Raw genomic sequence first — 22,074 nt, forward strand, 5'->3', positions numbered from 1 at the left:
GTGGTGTGTCGATACCCCTGTTGATGTTGGCAGATGACACCCTTTTGATTTCCAAGACCCAGCAAGGCCTTCAAAGAGCAATTGGGCGTTTTGAGACCTTCTGTATTGACTATGGCCTTGTCATTAATGTATCTAAAACCAAATTTATGGTAATGCATAGGCACAAGCATGTGACAGGAAGAGTAATAATGAATGGGGAGCCACTTGAGCAAACCCAATCATTCACGTATTTGGGCATTACACTAGGCTCAAGGCTCAAATGGAAACCCCATAACCATAACCAACTGGTAACCAGATACGCCCAGCTGGCGGGAGTTCTCTTAAGGGAATTGCGCTCCTCGGCCACCCAACCCATTGCTCCGGCTCTTAAAATCTATGACCCAAAAATTCGAGCATCTGTGTTGTATGGGGCAGAACTATGGGGGTCATGTAACATTTCTTCTCTGGCAATTGCCCAAAACAAATTTATTAGAGGCTTAGTGAGGTTACCTCCATCCACCCCACTTTTACCTCTATATATAGATCTGGGCTGTCAGCGGATAGAGGATGTAGCGCAATTCAGACCTATAGCATACTGGCAGAGGATTTGGGTCACCCCAGAACTCTCCCACTATGCACAAGCACTCCTCAAGGTTAGGGACATGGACACAGCTAACAGAATAAAATGGTTCCGAGACTCCAAGGCCATCTATATCGCCATGGGCCTTGGTGATCTATGGGAAAACCCAGCGCAAAACAATTTTCCCTCACGCAAGATCCTTAAAGAACTGTATTGATCGATGGTCACTTCACGAGACTTTCAAAGATGCACTGTGCCCTCACTACAATGTGAGTTTCTTGAACTTAAACACTTACCAGCCTATGAACCTTACTGGGACCTTATTACAATCCCAGAGGACAGGAAACTGTTTCACCAATACAGGGTGGGCACTCTGCCAATTAACACCTATACATGCAAATGGTCCACTGGTGGGGGTGCTATGTGCCCCTTATGCATTACACAACCGGAAAGCCTTGCTCACATCTTGTTTATCTGCCCGGTGTAGAAAATTCCGCGACTAAGGTGGATCAGGCCGATTTGTTTCCAGAAAGGCATACAAAAAGGTACAGAGGCCCTCAGGGTCTTCAAAACGGACAGTTCTGAAAGTTTAATAATTGCTGTGTCTAAGTTCCTTAGCTGGATGTGGGCAATATGCAGGAATAAACTGAATTCAGTAGTTGCCCCCACTGTCTAAGTAACCCCTATATTTTATGAAACAATGTTTGTATATAAAGTTTTCCCCTAGATAAATTGTTGTAAATATTGTTCTTTTTAAATGTTTTTTTAATGCATTCTAATATATTTATGATCTTAAATGGACATTTTATTTAATCAAAGATATGGAATCGCCAGAGGACAGAATAGCCAGAGGACAGAATTGCTTGGAAGTTCTATTGTTACAGCGGCTAATGAATTAGTCCTGTTTATTGTACTATTTGGGCATGATGATGGTTACTTGTCCCTTTAAATTCTTTTTAAACTCTTGTTTTTAATATGTTTGTCTTTTATGACATGATGTCGAAATAAAGACTAAATGAAATAAAGAATGTTTTCGGGGTGGAGGTCTATGGGAACCCTTTTCCTCTACGTTCATGGGTAGCTCTGGGGAGGTGCAATGACTGTTCCCTACTTCTTTGAGGTGCAGAGTCAGTGCGACTCCTGAAACCTTGTTGATTCAATGCCTGTGTAGATAATATGATGGCAGGTTGATTCAATGCATTCCCCTCATTTGCATCTAACACTGCCCCAAAGCAAATGAGGGAAATTCACCCTTAAGATAGTGCCAGCACTATATATATATATATATATATATATATATTCCTCACAAATGTTCCCGTAGCAGAGGGAACTCCGTCGGTTGGTGCTCGCGTTTGGAGACCGGGAGCGTGTCTCCTTCGTAATTTTATAAACAAAGGCAAGGGACGCGGCACTCTTCTTGAACACGAGTATTTATTTCAGGTCTCTTAGCAAAAACTCCTACGCGTTTCGAACTAACGTTCTTGGTCACGGCAGTGTTCTACAAGAGTCCCTTTTCACTTTCCACAATTTATACTATTCACAGTTAAACAAAAATGAGGAATTGTGGGCCTTGTAGTTTTTCATTAAACGTGTGTTTCAAAAAACAAAAGTACATTTGTGTGGGGGTTGCGTATGGGTAACATTTCATATAAGAAATATTAAACATAAAATTTTATGAAATAAAATTATATGCTGGTAATTAAATTCAAGTCCATTTGGTGCTTTAACAATAAACACTTTACATCAGGGACCTTCATATAACGTTTTACGTTGTGATTCGTCACGCAAAGGTCTCGCAAAACGGGAAACAAAAACCCGAATCCCAAAGACTATTGAACCCAGTGTTCCTAACATTTCCTACCACAAATATACTTGACAGTATTCACACAGGAATAAAAACAAAGCCAAATAAGCATTGGTAAAGACAACAGAGACTACCAGAATGGAAGAGAGAACAACGCGAAGGATAGCTAAAGCGGAAACAATGTTTCAACGCAGTGACAACTCCAATGCTGCAGGCGCTGAGGGAGGTGGAGAAAGAACACCACAACAGAGGAGCACGATGATAAAACAGTTATTTACAAAACTGGAAAAACTAATGAGAAAGGAAATATCAAGGGGATGGGAGATCCTAACTCTAGAAAAATATGTAGAGTGTAACATGGTACCCAGAGGTCTCCGTATTTTTACTCTCCCCAACCACCCAGACACAAAGCCTGAGATGCTGGAGAAATGGGGCAATAATAACATGGACTGTTCGAAGAGGATGATGTTGATGATCATAAAATATGCTAAAAAAGAAGTTCAAGAAGAGTGCCGCGTCCCTTGCCTTTGTTTATAAAATTACGAAGGAGACACGCTCCCGGTCTCCAAACGCGAGCACCAACCGACGGAGTTCCCTCTGCTACGGGAACATTTGTGAGGAGTATTTCAATACAGAGGTGAACCCGGCATCCCAGCACACAAGCACAAAGCCAAGAATATCGAGTGGATTGCTGTGGACTTAAGCCAGCCAACCGGAACATCAACAGCGCACAGACGCCCTGGTCGAGCGCCGACGTGCTCAGTCGGAGGACGCGAACACAGTCGGGAGTCTCCCGGGTGAGTGAATGTGTGTTGAATGCAACGCAATAATATCTGGATGCCGAGTGGGGTTTGAAAGTTTGGAAAAGCTGACATAGCTACAAACGAGTGATAAGTTAATCAGACCGAGTCACTGAACCCGTCTTGTCACGCAAAGGTCTCGCAAAACGGGAAACAAAAACCCGAATCCCAAAGACTATTGAACCCAGTGTTCCTAACATTTCCTACCACAAATATACTTAACAGTATTCACACAGGAATAAAAACAAAGCCAAATAAGCATTGGTAAAGACAACAGAGACTACCAGAATGGAAGAGAGAACAACACGAAGGATAGCTAAAGCGGAAACAATTTTTAAATTGTGGAAAGTGAAAAGGGACTCTTGTAGAACACTGCCGTGACCAAGAACGTTTGTTCGAAACGCGTAGGAGTTTTTGCTAAGAGACCTGAAATAAATACTCGTGTTCAAGAAGAGTGCCGCGTCCCTTGCCTTTGTTTAAAAAAAAAAAATATATATATATATATATATCAAAATGGCCCACACAGGCGTCTGCCCTACTGTAATACTGCGGTGCCCCGACCTGTTGCGCCCCCAGGGCGCTATATGTATTACAGGCCCAGATTTTTATTGTAATCCATCTAAAGGGTACTTATTTTATCAACCTCAGAAGGATAAGGGCCTGTGTGAATTGGCTAGGATTCAAACATTGAAGTCATACACATACTTCTGGATTGACTCCGTTTAGCCCACTGAGCCACAAAAGCCAAGGGTCCACTCTGTCTGATATGTGAGGTGTTTCACACAATCCATATTTGTGTGAGGCCCAAAGTCACTTGTCTTTTGAATAGAGATCCGCAGTGAGGTGGGCGTTTTTGCTGAGCGCTCAGCAGTAGAGTGGAAGCTTAATTGAATAAATGTAGGCGCGTATGCATCAAGGGGCCCTATTTGTGAGCTGTTTGCTGCAAGGTTGTGTTTTGTGCATAGAAAAGGGCTGCAGGATATCCAAAAGCTTTACTGAAGCTTCACTAAACGAGGGGTTCACCTATGGTTAGAGAAGGTGATCCTGGTCTTCTTTAAGCCCAGCAACTAAAACAGTTGCACAAAGGCCACAGAGCGAAGTAGAACCTACTTAGCATCTGTGTAGTAGTAAAAACCTTTTGGGTACAAATGCAGATTTCTCTCTGAGGCTCTTTCTCCTTGTAAACCAGCGATAGATGGTGTCTGATGTAAGGGGTTGAGCTACCTTGCTGCTTCTCCCAGCAGTATCTGCTAGGAATCTACAACCTTTCAACTTCCTGGAATATTTAAAAACACAGTATTTTGGTCTTTCACACTGAGTCAATTCACTGTCTTTCCTCAGCTCATCTCTAATGCCGATGGTGAAAGGCAGTATTTGATTTCATTAATGTTTTGACAGGTTGTTTCACCAATACCTGTTGCAGTCACCCACTACATAATCCAGAAGAGTTGGAGGAGCCCAGTGCCATAGGCGTCAGACGTGCAGCACAGCGGCGTTTGAAAGCCGAATTGGGAATACCTATGGAACAGGTGAATATTGATTCTTTCTGTATTGAAGTTCTCACTATTTTTATAAGCTACATCTAATAAAATTTACTTTAGTCTGTCTGTATTTGTATAAACACACATGCACATTGCAAAGGACTTTTGTTTTCGTCTTGTGAAGTAGCAATGCTACAACCATAGACCATTTCAGGATTTTAAAAGTAAAATGTTAATCCAAAATTCATTTTTAGGTCTCGTGTGGCGTACTCTTAGTGAACTTCACTAGCGAAGGTTAAGCCCCGCCCATCTTCTCCATTGGCTGGCCTCCTAAAAGGTGGCCAGCCATTGGAGAAAAGGTCCTAGTGAAGTTCTTCTTTCTCTTTAAGCCCCGTCCTTTTCAGATTGGGTTCCTTGACTTACTGCTGAAGTAAAAGGTTTCTTATCTTCTTTTATGGGTCCAGATGGCCCCCATAAAGAATATAAAGAAACTTTTACCCCAGCAGGAATTTGGGGCATCCAGTCTGAAAAGGTCAGGGCTTAGTGTCATGGCGAGCGCTTATTTTGAGCGCTTGTTTAAAATACGGTCTCCCCTTAACGATGAGGAGAGCCCCACAACGATGCGGAGATGTGCCCTATGGCTGGAACTACTGAGCTTGGCACTGGGGAAACATGCTCCAAACCGGACACAGTATTCGGTCATTCTGGACAAAATATGAATCCTCCTCCGTACCAGGAAAATTGTTTAATATATAAATTGCTGTAATGCCCTCGGGCCACCTTAGCACTATATCGCATAGCAACATGAAAAAGAGCACAATGAGAAAGAACTGTCACACTGGGTGACGTCATCTTCCAGTCCTTTTCTATGGAGGAAGCGTTGTTTAAAAAGTCTTTGTTCCAGCTGTGCTGCTGACGATTCTTTCACTTAGCGTGACCTTTCAGAATACTGTCTAGCGTTTTCCATTATGGTTGGCTCAAGCGGCGCAAGATTTCTTTCTTACCTCATCATGATTGGCTGCAGCTGGAGACCGTGTTTTTCCAGTTTGTTACTGGCTCTGTGATTGGTGGGCGTGGCCGGTGCTGCATGCCGGCCCCTCAAGAATAATGGTGGAGGTCAGCCGGAGGTTGTTGTGGTTCCCGGCGCCTTGGAAGCAAGTTGTCTGCGTGAAGGGGGCCCGGGAATACCACAGGGGAGTATAAAGGTTGAAGAGTTCTATCGAGCCCACTACGTCGTGCAGCTTGAATGGGAGCGGCACATGAAATGGAGATGCGAGGAGCTACAACGGCAAAAAAAGGGCGTCGGTGAGCAGTGGAAGGTTAAAATAATCTGTGGCTTGACTGTTTTCACAGGCGCTCCAGGTTGCTTCCTGTCAGAGTCCTGGCGAATGCTCCCTGAGATGCTTCTTATTGCTGCCTGCCAGGGTCCTGGCGTATGCTCCCTGAGATGCTTCTTAAATGAAGGGTTCTTATGCACCTGTTATGGCAATGTTTGCCCTCTTAAAAACAATGTTATAAAATATCCAGGGTAGTATTTAAACTTGTTTTGTTCTTCCCAATGACTTTTGTTCCAGCACAAGAGTTCTCTTATGAGGCAGCAATTGTATGCACAAATCGCACACTGTGCCGTTACAAATTGAAGGAGTGTTAAAGCTTTGATTAGCACGTGTTGCATGGCCTCCACTGTGATTCAGTGAGTGTGAGTTGCTACCGGCGGTGTGGGCTTGGTGTTCTCTTGCAAAGTAAGGTGATAACAGTGACGGAAGCAGGGTGGTCTCCGACTCGTGTTGTGCTCTCAACTTTTGTTCCTAATTGAGGTGAGATTGAAAGGGGCTGTTGACGCTTGTTTCCTTCATAAACTCAAGGGTTCTGGACTATGGGGATTAAACATTTAAGGCACTAGTAGTGTTGCTAAATGCCCATTGTAACCCATTCGTATACTATTTTGGGTAAGAGTGTGTGTGTGGCTCTGTGTGTGTGGCTCTGTGTGTGTGGCTCTGTGTGTGTGGCTCTGTGTGTGTGGCTCTGTGTGTGTGGCTCTGTGTGTGTGGCTCTGTGTGTGTGTGGCTCTGTGTGTGTGTGGCTCTGTGTGTGTGTGTGGCTCTGTGTGTGTGTGTGTGGCTCTGTGTGTGTGTGTGGCTCTGTGTGTGTGTGTGGCTCTGTGTGTGTGGCTCTGTGTGTGTGGCTCTGTGTGTGTGGCTCTGTGTGTGTGTGGCTCTGTGTGTGTGTGTGGCTCTGTGTGTGTGTGTGGCTCTGTGTGTGTGTGTGGCTCTGTGTGTGTGTGTGTGGCTCTGTGTGTGTGGCTCTGTGTGTGTGGCTCTGTGTGTGGCTCTGTGTGTGTGTGTGTCTCTGTGTGTGTGTGTGGCTCTGTGTGTGTGTGTGGCTCTGTGTGTGTGTGTGGCTCTGTGTGTGTGTGTGTGGCTCTGTGTGTGTGTGGCTCTGTGTGTGTGTGTGGCTCTGTGTGTGTGTGTGGCTCTGTGTGTGTGTGTGGCTCTGTGTGTGTGTGTGGCTCTGTGTGTGTGTGTGTGGCTCTGTGTGTGTGTGTGTGGCTCTGAGGCGCTGTGTGTGGCTCTGAGGCGCTGTGTGTGGCTCTGAGGCGCTGTGTGTGGCTCTGTGTGTGTGTGTGTGGCTCTGTGTGTGTGTGTGTGGCTCTGTGTGTGTGGCTCTGTGTGTGTGGCTCTGTGTGTGTGTGTGGCTGTGTGTGTGTGTGGGGCTCTGTGGCGCTGTGTGTGGCTCTGTGGCGCTGTGTGTGGCTCTGTGGCGCTGTGTGTGGCTCTGAGGCGCTGTGTGTGGCTCTGAGGCACTGTGTGTGGCTCTGAGGCGCTATGTGTGGCTCTGTGTGTGGCTCTGAGGCACTGTGTGTGGCTCTGAGGCGCTATGTGTGGCTCTGTGTGTGGCTCTGAGGCGCTATGTGTGGCTCTGTGTGTGGCTCTGTGCTCTGTGTGGCTCTGTGTGTGGCTCTGTGCTCTGTGTGTGGCTCTGAGGCTGTGTGGGGCTCTGTGCTCTGTGTGTGGCTGTGTGTGTGTGCAAATGCAATAGGTCTCGCATTTGCAAGAGATTAAGCTATGCCATTTATTTGTTTTCAAAACCAACACATACATAAAATGTTTGTCATTTACAATGCCAATAGCTCTAACTTTTGCAAAGGTGAGACCTTTGCATTGTAATTGCTTGTTTGAGTATTTTGATTAGTAGAAAAGGCCAAGTAAATAATAATGTTTCAACATTTTGCCTTGGGGTTTCATGCACATCCTGTAGCCTGTGTTAAAAACATTTACTGGACTGATCAGCATGCATGATGATCCCACCTATTGCACAATGCTATGCAGTGTGTTTATGTCTACCAACTTAAAACTGTTACTATAGGGAGAATTCATTTTGCAGACTAATCGGAGCAGTCTACTAAATTGCCATTAATATGTTGCCTGATTAGTCGTAACCTGCTAAGAAGTTTAACTCAGTCTTGTCTCATTCCTAGAGTAGCCCTTCATGTTTCAGCAAACTTTTGTCTTGCAGAAACTAAGAGTACAAGTGACCTCAGTCTCTGCGACATAGGTGAACTGCTTAGCTGTATAGTTGTCTGTTTGTTTTTCCACACTCAGGTATGCTGCTTATATACATGTGTGCTACTTCTCCTTAGAGAATAAATCATTTGCCTACGGACAATTTATGATCAATGTCCCCTGCCTTTTAAAGGATCGATGCATTGCATCATCGACCCATTCGAAAACTGCCTAGAAAGTCATCTCATGACTTGGAAAAGTTCTGCGATTCCATTCTTATGGCTGCTCGTGTGTCTTTGAATCGCTTGCATCTAGTGGCGCTTCAAATGGGCCCAGTCACCCCTTTTAATCTATACAAATACAATCCTTCCATGCTTTCTCACAATTGTCTGTAGCTCCCTGTTGCATTACCCTCATGTAAGGCCGTTATTTGTATCATTAAAAGGTTTTAATAATTTTTAGAAGAAATAATTAAGTCCCTGGAAGGCAAAGTTTTCTTTTCTTTGAACATTTTGATAGATCTGTTTAGTTAAAGGGTTACCACTAGCTGACTCTCTGAATATATTTTTAAATGCCTCATCATGATTGTACCCAATTCCTTCTCTCCAACTGAAAGATCTTTTTATACTGCTCGATTGATTTCTTGATATGGTATGAACATTCATAAAATAGGGATGTTTACCCTTCTCCTAATCTTGGTAATCTCTTTTTGCTTCATGTACATGTAATTCCCTTTTTCATGCAAAGGAGTGTATGTAAACTTTAACAATCCTCACTGAATCCCATATACTCAAGAAAAGTCTGGCTGTGGGACACCAGTATATTATTGGCAGATATTCTTCTTTTTGGAGAAACCGATCTTCCATATAAAGTTGTCCTTTTATCCAGCTGATTGATTTTATAAAGCCAATGTTGCTCAGATGAATGCTTCCTCCATTGAAATTATTCTGAAGAGCTCTGATCCCTAAAAATGTATTTTAATATTCAGCTAGGCCAGTTCATAGTCCTCCTCAGTTGATTGCGTCAGAATCCTATCCTGTGTAAAAATGGTATTAAAAAACAATATGTTCCTCTTTAAGGATGAATTGTACCTACAGACTAAGGGGACCAGTATGGGGGCCACTTGTGCCCCCAGTCTGACCTGCCTTTATGTGGGTGAATTTGAGCGAAGGCACATATTTAACGAGATCGTCCCTTATTATGAAAATGTGACCTACTGGCACAGTTTCATAGACGATATTCTCTTTATATGGAACTGTGCCAGTACAGGCTTAACTGAAGTTTTTGGAGTGGATAAACTTGGGGAAACCCAATTTAAAGTTCACAGCTCATTTTAGCGATTCTTTCGTGGAATTTTTAGACATAAAAATCAAGGAGGTAGATAGGGAATTACAAGTGGAGCTTTACACCAAGCCCACCGATAAGAACAGCCTATTACAGTATACCAGCAACCATCCCTGCTCTCAGAAAGATAATATTCCCTTCGGGGAGTTCTTAAGACTGCAGAGAAACTGCACATCAATAACAGATTTCTATCACCACGCAGAATGTCTTACGGAAAAATTGTGAGCGAGTGGATTTTTTGTCTCACTACAGACCGCTTTAGCAGTCTGTGAGTCCTAATGTTACCAATACTTAAACCAAGCATTGGCATAGCCAATCAGTCGTGACACTGAGTGCCTAATTACAAAGACTGTGAAAGGGGCGTCGAGGCGGGGAATCAACCATTAGCATGCAGGCTGGCAGGCATGCAGGCTGTGACATATGTTGCAATAATGTTACAATAATTTTGCATGCCCCAATGGATAAGTGCTGATTTTTTGGTGGTGTTTTTCAGGTCTCGTGGCAACCGCACGAAAGCGTGGTCTCGCCAGAGACCTTTTGTCAGCGACTCAGCTTTCCAGGAGAGTGGAGCTGGCCGCGCGCATCTTCCAAAAGGCGATCGGAGCGGGTCGCGCGCACGAGAACGCGCTCGCTGTGGCCATCTCCTGTCTCCTGGGAAGCGCAAACATACACAGGCACACCTCCCCCTGCTTACGCATGCGCACAGGAGGAGGAGGATTAGGATGTGGATTTATAAGCACACACAGAGATACACACACGAGCGCACATACACGCACACATACAGAGACACCCCCCCACAGCTGCACACATACACACACGAGCGCACCGAGACCCCCCGCCACTCCCCCCTACAATTAAGGCCCACTTACCGCCACTCCGGACTTCTGCAGCCTCCCAGTGATGATGACGTTGATGTGTCTGCTAACGTACTTGACGCATGCGCTTCGGAACGAGAGTCGGAGAGCGTGGCATTATGACGTTTGCCTGATCTGTGACGTCTGCCGTGGCCACGCCCCGTTCTCGGGAGCTGCGCATACGCACTGTCAGTGTACTCTTGTTATATCTTGTAGTGGGGACCTTCGCAGGTCCCAGCAGGGTCTTACCATGGCTTCACATCTAATCGAAGTCGAGAAATGTTGTATGCCTAAATTAGCTAAGTACACCTATTATTTACAGCTGTTTGATGTGAACCGCTGTTTAACAGCAAACAGGTATTCGTAGCAGTATACATCCTCAAGGCTCGTTCACACATTGCCGTGTCTCTGTGCCAAAGTCTCCTAATTCAATGTTTCGCTATAATTTGCTTATAGCCAGGCAGAACGGTAGCGCACTTGTATTCTAAATATCGTAAATACTGTTGTTACAGAGAACACCTTTATTTGTAGTATCTACCTCAGACTGGAAATGTTGGAATCTGCTTGTGATGCAGAAGGTGATTGTAGGCTGATACCAAAATGCATAACATCTTACTCGGTCTTTAATATCTCCCACGGCGGAAGTTGCAGTTTGCTCGTTGTACCGCAGTCCGGTCATTTACAGCCTGCTTTTGATTTCTCGGGCAGAAAACTTTAGTTTGCATCCGTTCCCCCTCCTGCAAGTCAAGACGCTCTCTATTCTCAACCCCGGTTTCCCCAGACAGCTCAGGTGCCCTCACAACTAGGACTCTCACCTTCCCAGGTGTCCCTAGACCAGGAGCTGCAGCTAACCCCGGCGCCCCTCCCCTCGCTCTGACAGGTGTTCATAGCTCGGCGAGGGCGGATCTAAAAAGCTTACACTATGTGCCTGGTGTGCGAGGAGCAGAGTGTGGCTCCTGCTGGAAACCGGGATTACTGAGGGCTCAGTCTGGCCAGGATCTCAAGCTGGGACGATATCATCACAGGTATGTTTATGGCATTTCGTTCATGCCAACTCGCCAGCATTTGGCGAATGCAATGACGTGACAAAATAATGGGGCTTCCTTTAGAATGTGAGATTGATTAGAGGTCCTTGAGCCTTCTATTTCTTACAGATTTTCATTGTTCTTGGTCTGCATTGGGGCCCTCTTAAGGTTGGGACCCCTGAAAGCTCCCCCTTCACCGCAGTTGTCTGCATTTTGTGTAATCCCCTGTTTATGTATTCTCACGCTACAGAAGAATAACATTTCTCTCTGGTGGTGTCACGTCACCCGCTAAATTATTCATCCCGCATTCACCTCACTGGGATCACCCTGTTAAACGCTTCACTCCATCTGACCTGATCAATGACCTGATAGATCAACCCCTTCCACTTCCTAGGGAGAAAAGGATCAAGAACCCTTGACTCCTAGAATCAACCTCTCAGTACCTAGATCTCACACAGGTGGATCAGATCCCAATGAGGACATTGAGAACAGCCTCAATTAGGAGGACATTCTGCTAGCCAGGCTGACCAAAAGATTAGACCTAGAGACCAGACTCCTTGCTCTAGAAAAAGAAAGAGCAGAGATGGGCCTAGCACCCATCAATGGTGGCAGCAATTAACTAAATAAGGATAAAAAGCAATTTTATGATCCTAAAATCTCCAAAGGTATTGTCCCTAAATATGAAGAGAGAGATGATATATCAAAATGGTTCACAGCCTTTGAGAGGGCATGTGAAGCCAGAAGAGTGAAGAAAACTCACTGGGGAGCACTCCTTTCGGAACTGTTCTCTGGTAAGTGCAGAGACAGATGTTTGACCCTTAGTGGGGCAGATGCTGGGTCTTATAACCTCATGAAGAGAACTCTGAGGGATTGGACTCATAACTGAGGAATATATAATTAGATTCAGGTGGTCTCAGAAATCCCAGAGTCCGCACTGGGTGGAATTTGTAGACTTCTCAGTTAAAACACTAGGTGGCTGGTTAACTGGAAGTAAAGTGCAAGATTATGATAGTCTGTATAATTTGTTTATGAAGGAACACACATTAAGTAACTGCATTGATGAAACGTTGCATCAGTATCTGGTAGACCTAGGTCCACTTTCTCCACTAGAATTGGGAAAGAAGGCAGACCACTGGGTCAAGGGTAACTAGGACGTCCACTGGGGATGACCAAAAGAAAGGGGTTATACACCCTCCCCAGAGGAGAGACAGTGAGCACCTTAAAGATAAAAGTAAGGAGTCCCCGGTATTCCCCAAACACCTGTACAGGAGGGTGGCCCCAAAGACACCTCACAAACTAAAACAGGGTATCAAGTATGAATTGGGTTCCCAACAGGGTATGGTGCCACAACTGTCAAAAGGCAGGACTCCACACCAAGGACCCTAGCTGTCCTAAAAGAAATTACAGCCCCTAGTGTAGCTGCAGGGGTTGCCAGTGTAGCTGTGGATGGTAGCTCCTCAGATGAGGAAGTCCTCCTAGCCTTCAACTGGAAAATTGGCCCAGAAGGTGAGCTGGAGATTCCAGAGGGGAGTAGACACTTCCCCACCTACTGGTGAATGAAATCCCAGCCACTGTGCCGGTCACACTGTGGTGCTTGACAGGTTGATTCTCTCAAACCAGTATGTCCCAGGGGATTACTGTCAGGCCTGTGGCTGTAGTGCTCCGAGAAATAGCTGGGTCCCTTAGATGGGGAAAGGTGGTAGTCCGTACATACCTCCTCCTTGATTGTCTCCTTGGGAATGACCACCCAGAGGTTGGTCTGAGCCAAAGAGAGGTACTTGGTCCAATGCCAGACCTCACCCAAGAAACCTGGGGGGGAGGGGGGTGTCTCAACTTGCAGTTGCAGCTAAGCCCCAAAAGATGAAGAAGATACAGTGTAGGAAAGGTGTGCAACTGTTAGCCACAGTTCCAGTGGGCCAGGGAGATTCTATCCCAGTAAGGGAGACCTCCAAAATTGGCACTGGTGAAGTCACCCCTCCCCCCAGCCAACATAAAGCCCTGACTAGTCCAGCAACTGTCCAGCCTGAGTTGGTGGCTCCTCAGATGGCAGAACAGAGGGTGGAAGAAGGGTGTTCACTACCAAGTGTAGTGACCCCCAAGCCTAAAACAGCAGACAGGTAACCAGAACCCAAAGAAGCCTATAAGGTAGCCCCTTCACCTACCAGTGAGGAGCTAAAGGTGTGGTTCTGGGCACTGACAGCTGTCAGTAGCCTCTGCTGGGTGTTAGCCTTCATGGCAGCACCGTCCTTGGCATGGTGGCCTAGCCCCCTGCCAAATAGCAAGTTATGCCCCCTTACCCTATTGGTCATGGTGGGGATGCTCAAGCTGTGGGTGACCTCTGTGGGTGAGCTGGGCTTTGCCCTAGCTAAGTTAGAATTTGCAGAAGTAGGCACCTCCGAACCCAAACTAAAAAGATGGGGTGAAGACACTAAAGAGCTAGGAAAGGAGCATTGAGAATTAGGTCCTGAAACTGTTGAGGTAGGCCAGCTCCCCAAAGGGACTGACCTGGGCAGAAGGATGTAAGGCAGAGTAGCCCCTGCAACTTTCAAATCACTTCCTCTCCTTAGCTCGCCTGAAAGGCGAGGAAGACTCTCCCAGCTTTGGCTAAGTCTTCTGGCTTTTGGGTTGGGGGCGGGGGGGGGCTTGTGTAGGAAAGTGGAATTCTGTTGCAGTATTCCCCTCCCACCGACTCTCACACACACACACACTTTTGCCAGAATACTGATGCACTTTTACTTGACGTGACCTGGGTCCCTGCCAAACAGGTTCCCAGGTCTTGCTTTGTGTCCCCAAAACTAACCCAATTTGCATCTATGGCCACAGGTCAGTCCCTGGAAAATGGTACCACAGGTACCCAGGGCACTGTGACCAGATAAGGCCTCTAAGGGCTGCAGCACTAATTGTGCCACCCTTAGAGGTCCTGTACCACTACACTCTACAGGCTGCATGTTGTGGCGCAGAAAAAAAGTAAAGTGTCAACATGGCACACATCCCTGTGTTAACCACTGTTTGAGAAAACTGAAGAATTCCAAACCTACTCACAGTGCACAGCCAATGCTCTCGAAGGTTTCAATCAAAACACTGTATTGTATACAAATAATTTCATTGCAAAAATTACATATTTACAACCAAAACGTTTGTTGAACCATTTCTTATTGAATTGATGTTTTCAAAATTGTCAGTAAATTTGGGGCGGAACAAAATAAGTGTACAAAAAGTGAATTTGACAACCATACAATCAGATGGTACATTAACTTTGTACATTTGTAACATAACAATAACATCACATGTTACCCAACATATTTAAATGCAATTTAAAGTAAAAGACCCAATGCATTTCGGGTTAAAAAAAACCTTCTTTAGGGGAAAACATTTTTTTTATGCGTTTAGCAATCAATAACTTGGTCTTCAGTAGCCTCCTGCCGGAACAAAACACCAGTATCAAAACATGAAACGACAACATCATATCAATGTCACAATGGCACACATCCCTGTGTTAACCACTATTTGAGGAAACTGAAGAATTCCAAACCTATTCAGAGTGCACAGCCAATGGTCCCGAAGGTTTCAATAAAAACACTGTATTTGTATACAAATAATTTCACAGTGAGTGACATGTGAATTGTTACATATGCAGTATAGCTCTTACCAATGGAAAAACATGAGCGGTTTCACTGAACTGCTAAAACAGATTGCTATGATGTCTGTTAGCCAAATGTAAACAATATCTCACGCTTATGCATTAATCACCCGGTGTGGACCCAAAGATGAAGTGCTTACTTGAAGAGTATTACATCAAGCTCAGCCCTGAAGGGAGGACAATAAAGGGTGAAATGTAACGGCGCTCCGATAGCAAGAGAATTTTTCATCCGGATTTGCTCAATGCTCTAGACTCACCGGCGTGTGACGAGCAAGACGTTGGACCTCGAGTGACCCCGTGCTGACGTTGGTGTACGCAGGTGTCCTGTGGCGGTTTAAATATGCTCTACGGTAGGCAAAGGATAGACTAATTCAAATGCTAAGAACTTTATTGCCATAGGAGCAGAGGTGCGCCGTGGCGCTCCTGTGCTCTCAGTAATAGTGCGAGTCTTCAAAATAAAATGAAATACACCAACTCCATATTCAAAGAAGTGAATATTCAAGGGTGTCTAGTTTTAATAACCGGACTGTGAAAGAGTGTTAAAATGAAAAACGTCCCAAAGTGATTGCATGCTAGATGTAGAGTACTGCGATTCCGGGTACTTGAAATAGTGTGTATGTGAGGTGATTTTTAACAGTGGGTGCAGAGACAGATGCACAATGATCTGGACAATATGCGTGAGAATCATCTTTTAAAACACATAATTTCATAGTGGTCATTGAGACCTTTTGGAATGATGGTCCCTAAATGTTTTATCCAAAACATTTCCCTACGTGCTAGTAAGGTGTGGAAATCAATACCTATTGGTTTAGGAATTTTATCTAAGTCTGTAAATCTAAGTTGTGGGATGGTGTGACATGTGTTAATCCAAAGTGCAATTGCAATTTTTCGTGAGAATCATGCTTTTATGTTTGATTCTGGTTTTATTTTTGCGATGTTCTGCCCACGTATGTTAAGCCACAAGGGCATTGGATAGCATATATGACTCCTTCGGTGTTGCAATCTGATGTATGCTTCAGATTGATCTTTTTCCCAGTGTTAGAGTGTGCAAAAGTTTTGCCCATGATTACATTTCCACATTGCCCACAGTTCCAGCATTTAGTCATGCCTTTGTATGTCTGTTGGTTGATTGCGGGAGCACTTTTCAAATGTTCTTTAACATTTTTAGAACGTGTGTAAGCACACAAAGGTTTTCCCCAAAACACAGATTTAAAATCCGTTTCCTGTTCCAAGATTTCCCAGCGTTTCAAGATCATCTTTTTGATTTTAGGAGCTTGATGGGAGTGTTTTAACATGAACACCTCCCGTTTATTACTGGTTTGAGGCGTTTTGGCAAGTAAATCTTCCCGTTTCTTCTTTGACACCACAGCTCTGGCTGATTTCAAAATTTCAGAAGGTTATCCGTGTGCTTTGTATCTTTCAGATTGTTCTCTAATAAGTTCTTCATCTGAGATTGATTAGATGAAATTCTTTTGATTCGAATGAACTGAGAAACTGGTCGATGACGTTTGAGTGATAAGGGATGTGAACTGGTGAAATGTAGGGCATTGTTTTTGTCGGTAGGTTTTCTATACACCGATGCCTGTAAGCCGATCTCAGTTTTTTGTATGACAATATCCAAAAAATCAATCGTGTCGGGATGAATATAATAAGTGAATTGAATCCGGGTTTTGCATTGATATAATTGTTTGATCTTGGACTCCAGTGTTAGGCGACTCCCTTTCCAAATCACCAGTATGTCGTCAATATAACTCACTAATTTTTTTTGCCCTAGTTCATTGTGTAAAATATGCTTATCTTCAAAGTGTGCCATGAATGTATTTCCATATGAGGGCGCCCCGGGAAAGCCCATGGATGTCCCAGAACATTGAAGAGAGTATTTCTTGATTTCATGAGAAACAACTATGGTAGAGTGAATGTGGAGTAATTCCAGTAGAAAAACATCATTTAGATTATCTCTTTGGTTGTGAAGTAACCTCCACTCGACCGCTTCTAATCCCTCTGTGTCTGGGATCGAGATATATAATGTGACAACGTTGATAGTACATAACAAGATGTCATCATCAAAAATGTGGCAGATTCTCCAAGATTTCACAAGTGGTTGTAAATGAAAATCCAGATACTTTCCGATCGACTCATGAACCGCAACCGACCACAGTAGGTCTAAATGTAGGATTTACTGAGTCTTTATGCATTTTCAGAAGCATGTATATATGCGGCGTTTTAGGGGTGCTTGTTTGAAGAAATCGTTTTGTGGATTCATTAATCCAACCCATCTCTTCAGCTCGTATCAAAATTGTGGCTAATAGGTCGCTAAAATCTTTTGTGGGGACTGCTTCCAGCATAATATGTGTCAGTATTGAGGACATGTTCGTCAACTTTTTGGTCATAAAATGTTTTGTCCATGGCAACAAGTGCCCCACCTTTGTCGGCTGGTTGAAAAATCAAATCCTTGTCTTGTCATAAAGATTGTAAAATCTTCTGTTCTTTGGCATTGAGATTGGTAGGTTTTGGCAATAGGTATATCATAATTTCCAAGTCTTTTTTGACTAGCAGTTCATAATTGTCAAGTGTCTTATGCGAAAATGGTGCCACAAAGGTGATTTTGGGTCGAAATCTTTTTGTAGGATTAGTGTTGCTCTGATCCTGTGTTAATGTGTGAAAAAAATATCTTGACCTCCGCTTACGCATACATTTAAAAAGAGCTACCTCTGTTTTTAACGCATCTGGCGAGTAAGTGCGGACAAAGGACATCCCTTTGTTGAGAACAGCTGTTTCTTCAGAACTAAATATTCTTTTTGAAATGTTCAGAAATAGGTCGTTGTCTTTTTCAAATCCGTTTGTTTAATACTTTGGACCATTCTTCTCTTTCCATACGTTTGGTCTCTGCCTTTTACCTACCTGTAACCCCCCTAAATCTAGTATTTAGGGGCACCCCTGAATCTTGTTTCCTAAGATCCAGACAAGAAACAAGAAGAAAAGAAGAACTGAACAGCGGTGCAGCAGCTCACAAGAGGAAGACGCCCACTGACTTGGCCACAGCCCTACCGGGCTGTCTCCCCCTCAAACCTGCTCCTGCCAAATCCCGGTGTGTCCTGCAGCCAGCAACCTCAAACCCCAAGAGGATCTGCCTGCCTTCACTTCCAAAAGCTGCTTCTAGTGTGAACACCGGACTTGTTCAACTGCAACCTCTGGCAGCAGCCGGAGACCGCAAATCCACCCCACTCTGCACCCGCCGTCAACGTCCCGAGCTCGAGTGGGCAAACACCACAAGGAGGTCACCCCGGCGATCCTGAACCGAAATACGCCGACCCCTGACCTGCCTCAAGCCTCCAGCAGACGCCTGCAGCCTAAACCCAGAAGGCCTCCCTAACCGCGACCCGGAGCTGGTAAGAAAATCCGACCCCAAAAGGCACCCCTGCACCCAACGCCACCCCAAACCGATGGTGTCTAACTAACCCCTAACTTGCCAACTTACCTCTTGAAGTTATGGTCGCACCCAGAAGTCCTTCGTCTCCCTGCCTGCAGTGCTTTTGCAAACCAGAGGTTCTCCATTGGAAACAGGGCATCCGACCTCAAAATAGCACCCTGCACCCGTCCGCCCTAGTGCTGCTGAAGGTGCAGCTTTGATGCTAATTTGTTTTCCCACAATCCAGTAGCCTGCTTGCCAGTACCCACTGACTGGGGGGCCCCCTATCCCCCATTGGATAACATTGGGCCTCAACACTCTGCATCCGGCCACCATAGTGCCGCTGAGTGTGTAACAAGAGTGCATCACAGACCTTGGGGGACCCATGAGTCTAACCCCAGAACCTCAACTCCAAAGACTGATTACTTACATAAAAACTGATTACCATATTTTCCTCTATAGGATAACATTGACACTTTTTCCTGAAAAAGTTTCTAAATGTGGAGTTTTGAAACCTAAAGAAATTCTTTAAAATTGTACGATTTTTCAAAAACGTATTTACTCACCTGTTTATAGGAAATGTCCCAGTGTTGCAACCAGGCATACAGTACTGAGTAAGATAAGTAATCCAGAAGTAACTTACCTGCTATTTTACTGAAATTTTACTGAAAATCTCATTCAAGTCTATGTACTGTATTTACAAGTGATTGCATGCCTCTGAAACAATACTGTAAGTCAAACCATAGTACATTTACAATTGCAATTGAACTGTTTTACAATCAGCATTTACTACTGTAAAGTATATATTGCTTACCTGTGCCAGGCTTGCTTGGTTCTAGAAATAAAATAACCAAAATAATATTTTTTATACAAAAACAATTGGTCTGAAGTTCAGTCTTTGAGTGTGTGAATTCATTTGCTGACTGTGTACAACAAATGCTTTACGCTGTCCTCTGATACTGCCTTACTGTTTGACTACACTACCATAAATAGAGAGTAAGGTTCTATCAACTTTTACCTCTGCCTAACTTTGGAGTTTCACTGGACTCTACACACTATACCTCACTTTGGTATAGTATATACAGAGCCAGCTTCCTACAGGGACACTGTATGTTCAGGCCTCAAAACATCTCAATCAGTAAATTGTTAGCCTAGAATACACCTGCATTTTTTGAGTTAGCTGAGTTAAAGTTACTAGAGGCATGAGTATTGCCTACACCCCTGCTTGGTCTCTCATTAACAATGTCCCGTATCAAGCATTCCCTCTTGCAGATAAGAAGACAATCAAAACTGCAACTACCTGAATTAAAAGAGTAAAATCAAGATTTGTTCAATTACTCGCATGACATGAAGGGGGTTGAAGAGTTCTGTGAATGTATTGGAATTTACACTTTCTCACATAATTGCAAGGATTGACAGTATCTGTGTAGTCAACATATCCTTGATGGTAAGCATTAGAAAATCTAGATTGACTCGCACTATTTATACTGGTAATTAGTAACTGGCCTTAGTTTTTGTGTACAGGAAACTTGAATGAGCCTAAGTTGTCTGCAATAAAAAATAATCTCTCATGACCTGAATTCATGCCCAGTTCATGCTCATGTGATCAAATGCATTTTGCCAGCTTTATTAATGGTAAATGTTGTTATTCCAGGTGACACCTGCAGAAATGGCCAGCTTTGTTAATGTTAAATGTTTTTATTCCAGGTGACACCTGAAGAACTTCACTACCTTACCCGAATTCACTACAAGGCGCAGTCAGATGGAATTTGGGGTGAACATGAAATAGATTATATACTGTTTGTTCAAAAAAATGTAACACTAGATCCTGATCCTAACGAAATAAAGAGCCACTGCTATGTGACAAAGGAAGAGCTCCAGGAACTATTTGAAAAAGCAAAACATGGTGAAGTCCAGATCACTCCATGGTTCAAGTTAATTGCTGAAAATTTTCTTTACCAGTGGTGGGACAATTTGCACAATTTGAATCCTTTTGAGGACCATGATAAAATACACCGGCTGTAACAAGTGCTTATCTTGCCACAGAGATGTCTGAGTTAGTTGGAAGGCCGGCCTGGTGGCTGTCTATTTGCAACTCTCCCAGTATCTGCAGTGGCTGAATGGATTTACTGAAGTGGCAACCCGTTTGAATTGGTTATTGACATCTAACGTGTGTCAGAAAGGAAAAGTATGTTTTAAGATATTGATTGAAATATACATTCTAAAGTCATGGCTATGAACTTTATCCTGGGAAGCAATAGAGGGCTGAAGTGTTTATAGTAGAAGTTCTAATTTCAACTGACCCCTGCGCCATCTCCTGCAAATTGTATTTGGATAAGTGTCAGTGGCTAATATTTAATTGGTTGTAGCCCCCACCATGTCATAACACAGGATTGTATTTTGGGGTATTAATTGCACTGCATTTGTTAGATTTAGATCCTACTGATTGGTGTCTAAACTATTAAACAAAGTAAATAACTCAATTTCACCTTCTCATTCAGGGTAATTGATAGATATATGTTACAACCTACTTGCTAGTAATATGATTTTGTGTGGATCTACCAGTTTACAGTAACAGCATTATTTACACAACTGTATCTGTTTTTTCAAAACGGTTTCGGTATACAACTTATCACATACCCTCCCAAGGTAAAGGTAGTGAAGGTGCACCCTATCAAATTTCATGGGGAAACGTTTTAATTGCCCATTGTATTTCAAGACTGCTTTTTTACTCTTCCATCCCTGCTTCCTACAAGAGCTACTCTGTTCTAATAGGAAACTAGCTGCAAATCATGCTGTATGGCACTTTAAGTCCTGTGATTAATAGCTGTGTTAATGAACAAATAAGTTAAACAATTCCCAGCCTGAAATTGAAGGCAAGATTGAAGCCAACTCTGTGATAGTGTTATGGCTCTTTTGCGCAAGTTGTGGTTCTGGAACTACTACTTATATATGATGTTTCTACAGCATAACACATTTACTTTCTTTGAATCTTTCTATTGTATGTGGGGGAAAGCATGCTTACACTCAAACATCAAAAACAATTGAACACTTATGTTTGCTTGGACTTTTGGATTAGTCTACAAGTCAGAAAAGTTACAATTGTAGGCCTTTTCTTGTTTTGAAAGATGTTTGTGTGACAAACGGTGATCTTATTTTTTTCTAATACAGCGTGACTTAAATTTGGTGTACTTTTTTGAGTGCTAGAGACCAATAACCTAGCCATTATGATTAAACAAGAAGCATATAAAACCTTCTTTTTATTTGGTCTAACAATGAAAATTTTTAGAATTTGCATGAAGGAAAGTTTCAATTCTATTAAAGACGTGGAGGTGAGGATTGCATGTTTCTCTTTTTGCTTTATTGTACAGCAGTATCACAGTAATATTGACAAAAAACACTTTTAACCTAATTTCCCAGGATCCACTGTTCACCAATATATATAGCGGGGAAAAAATAAAAAAAAATAGATCCTCATGACCGCTTTTTTAACTTTGAACTAGTCCATATCCCAAAATTCACGCAGAGATGAGCGGGTGCGAGAGCACTCTCCAGGTGCTAACCTGGAACATAAATGGTCTTAGATTGAAGGCTAGGCGGAGGTTAGTACTGAAATATTTGGAGGAGTCAAAAGCACAAGTCATTATGTTAGAAG

General features: G+C 43.6%; 1 protein-coding gene across 1 annotated transcript in view; it reads left to right on the forward strand.

Moving 5' to 3' along the window:
• LOC147663766 (isopentenyl-diphosphate Delta-isomerase 1-like) overlaps positions 1 to 21,763 on the forward strand; it is a 99,391-nt gene extending 77,628 nt beyond the window's left edge. The window contains exons 3-4 of the mRNA XM_086950210.1: positions 4,562 to 4,692; positions 20,127 to 21,763. Of these exons, the coding sequence (XP_086806336.1) occupies positions 4,562 to 4,692; positions 20,127 to 20,444 (449 nt within the window). The 3' untranslated portion in view covers positions 20,445 to 21,763. The remainder of the gene's footprint in view (positions 1 to 4,561; positions 4,693 to 20,126) is intronic.
• Positions 21,764 to 22,074: the final 311 nt, after the last annotated feature.

This window comes from Lissotriton vulgaris, unplaced genomic scaffold (assembly GCF_964263255.1).
Source record: "Lissotriton vulgaris unplaced genomic scaffold, aLisVul1.2 SCAFFOLD_3888, whole genome shotgun sequence".
NCBI lineage: Eukaryota > Metazoa > Chordata > Amphibia > Caudata > Salamandridae > Lissotriton > Lissotriton vulgaris.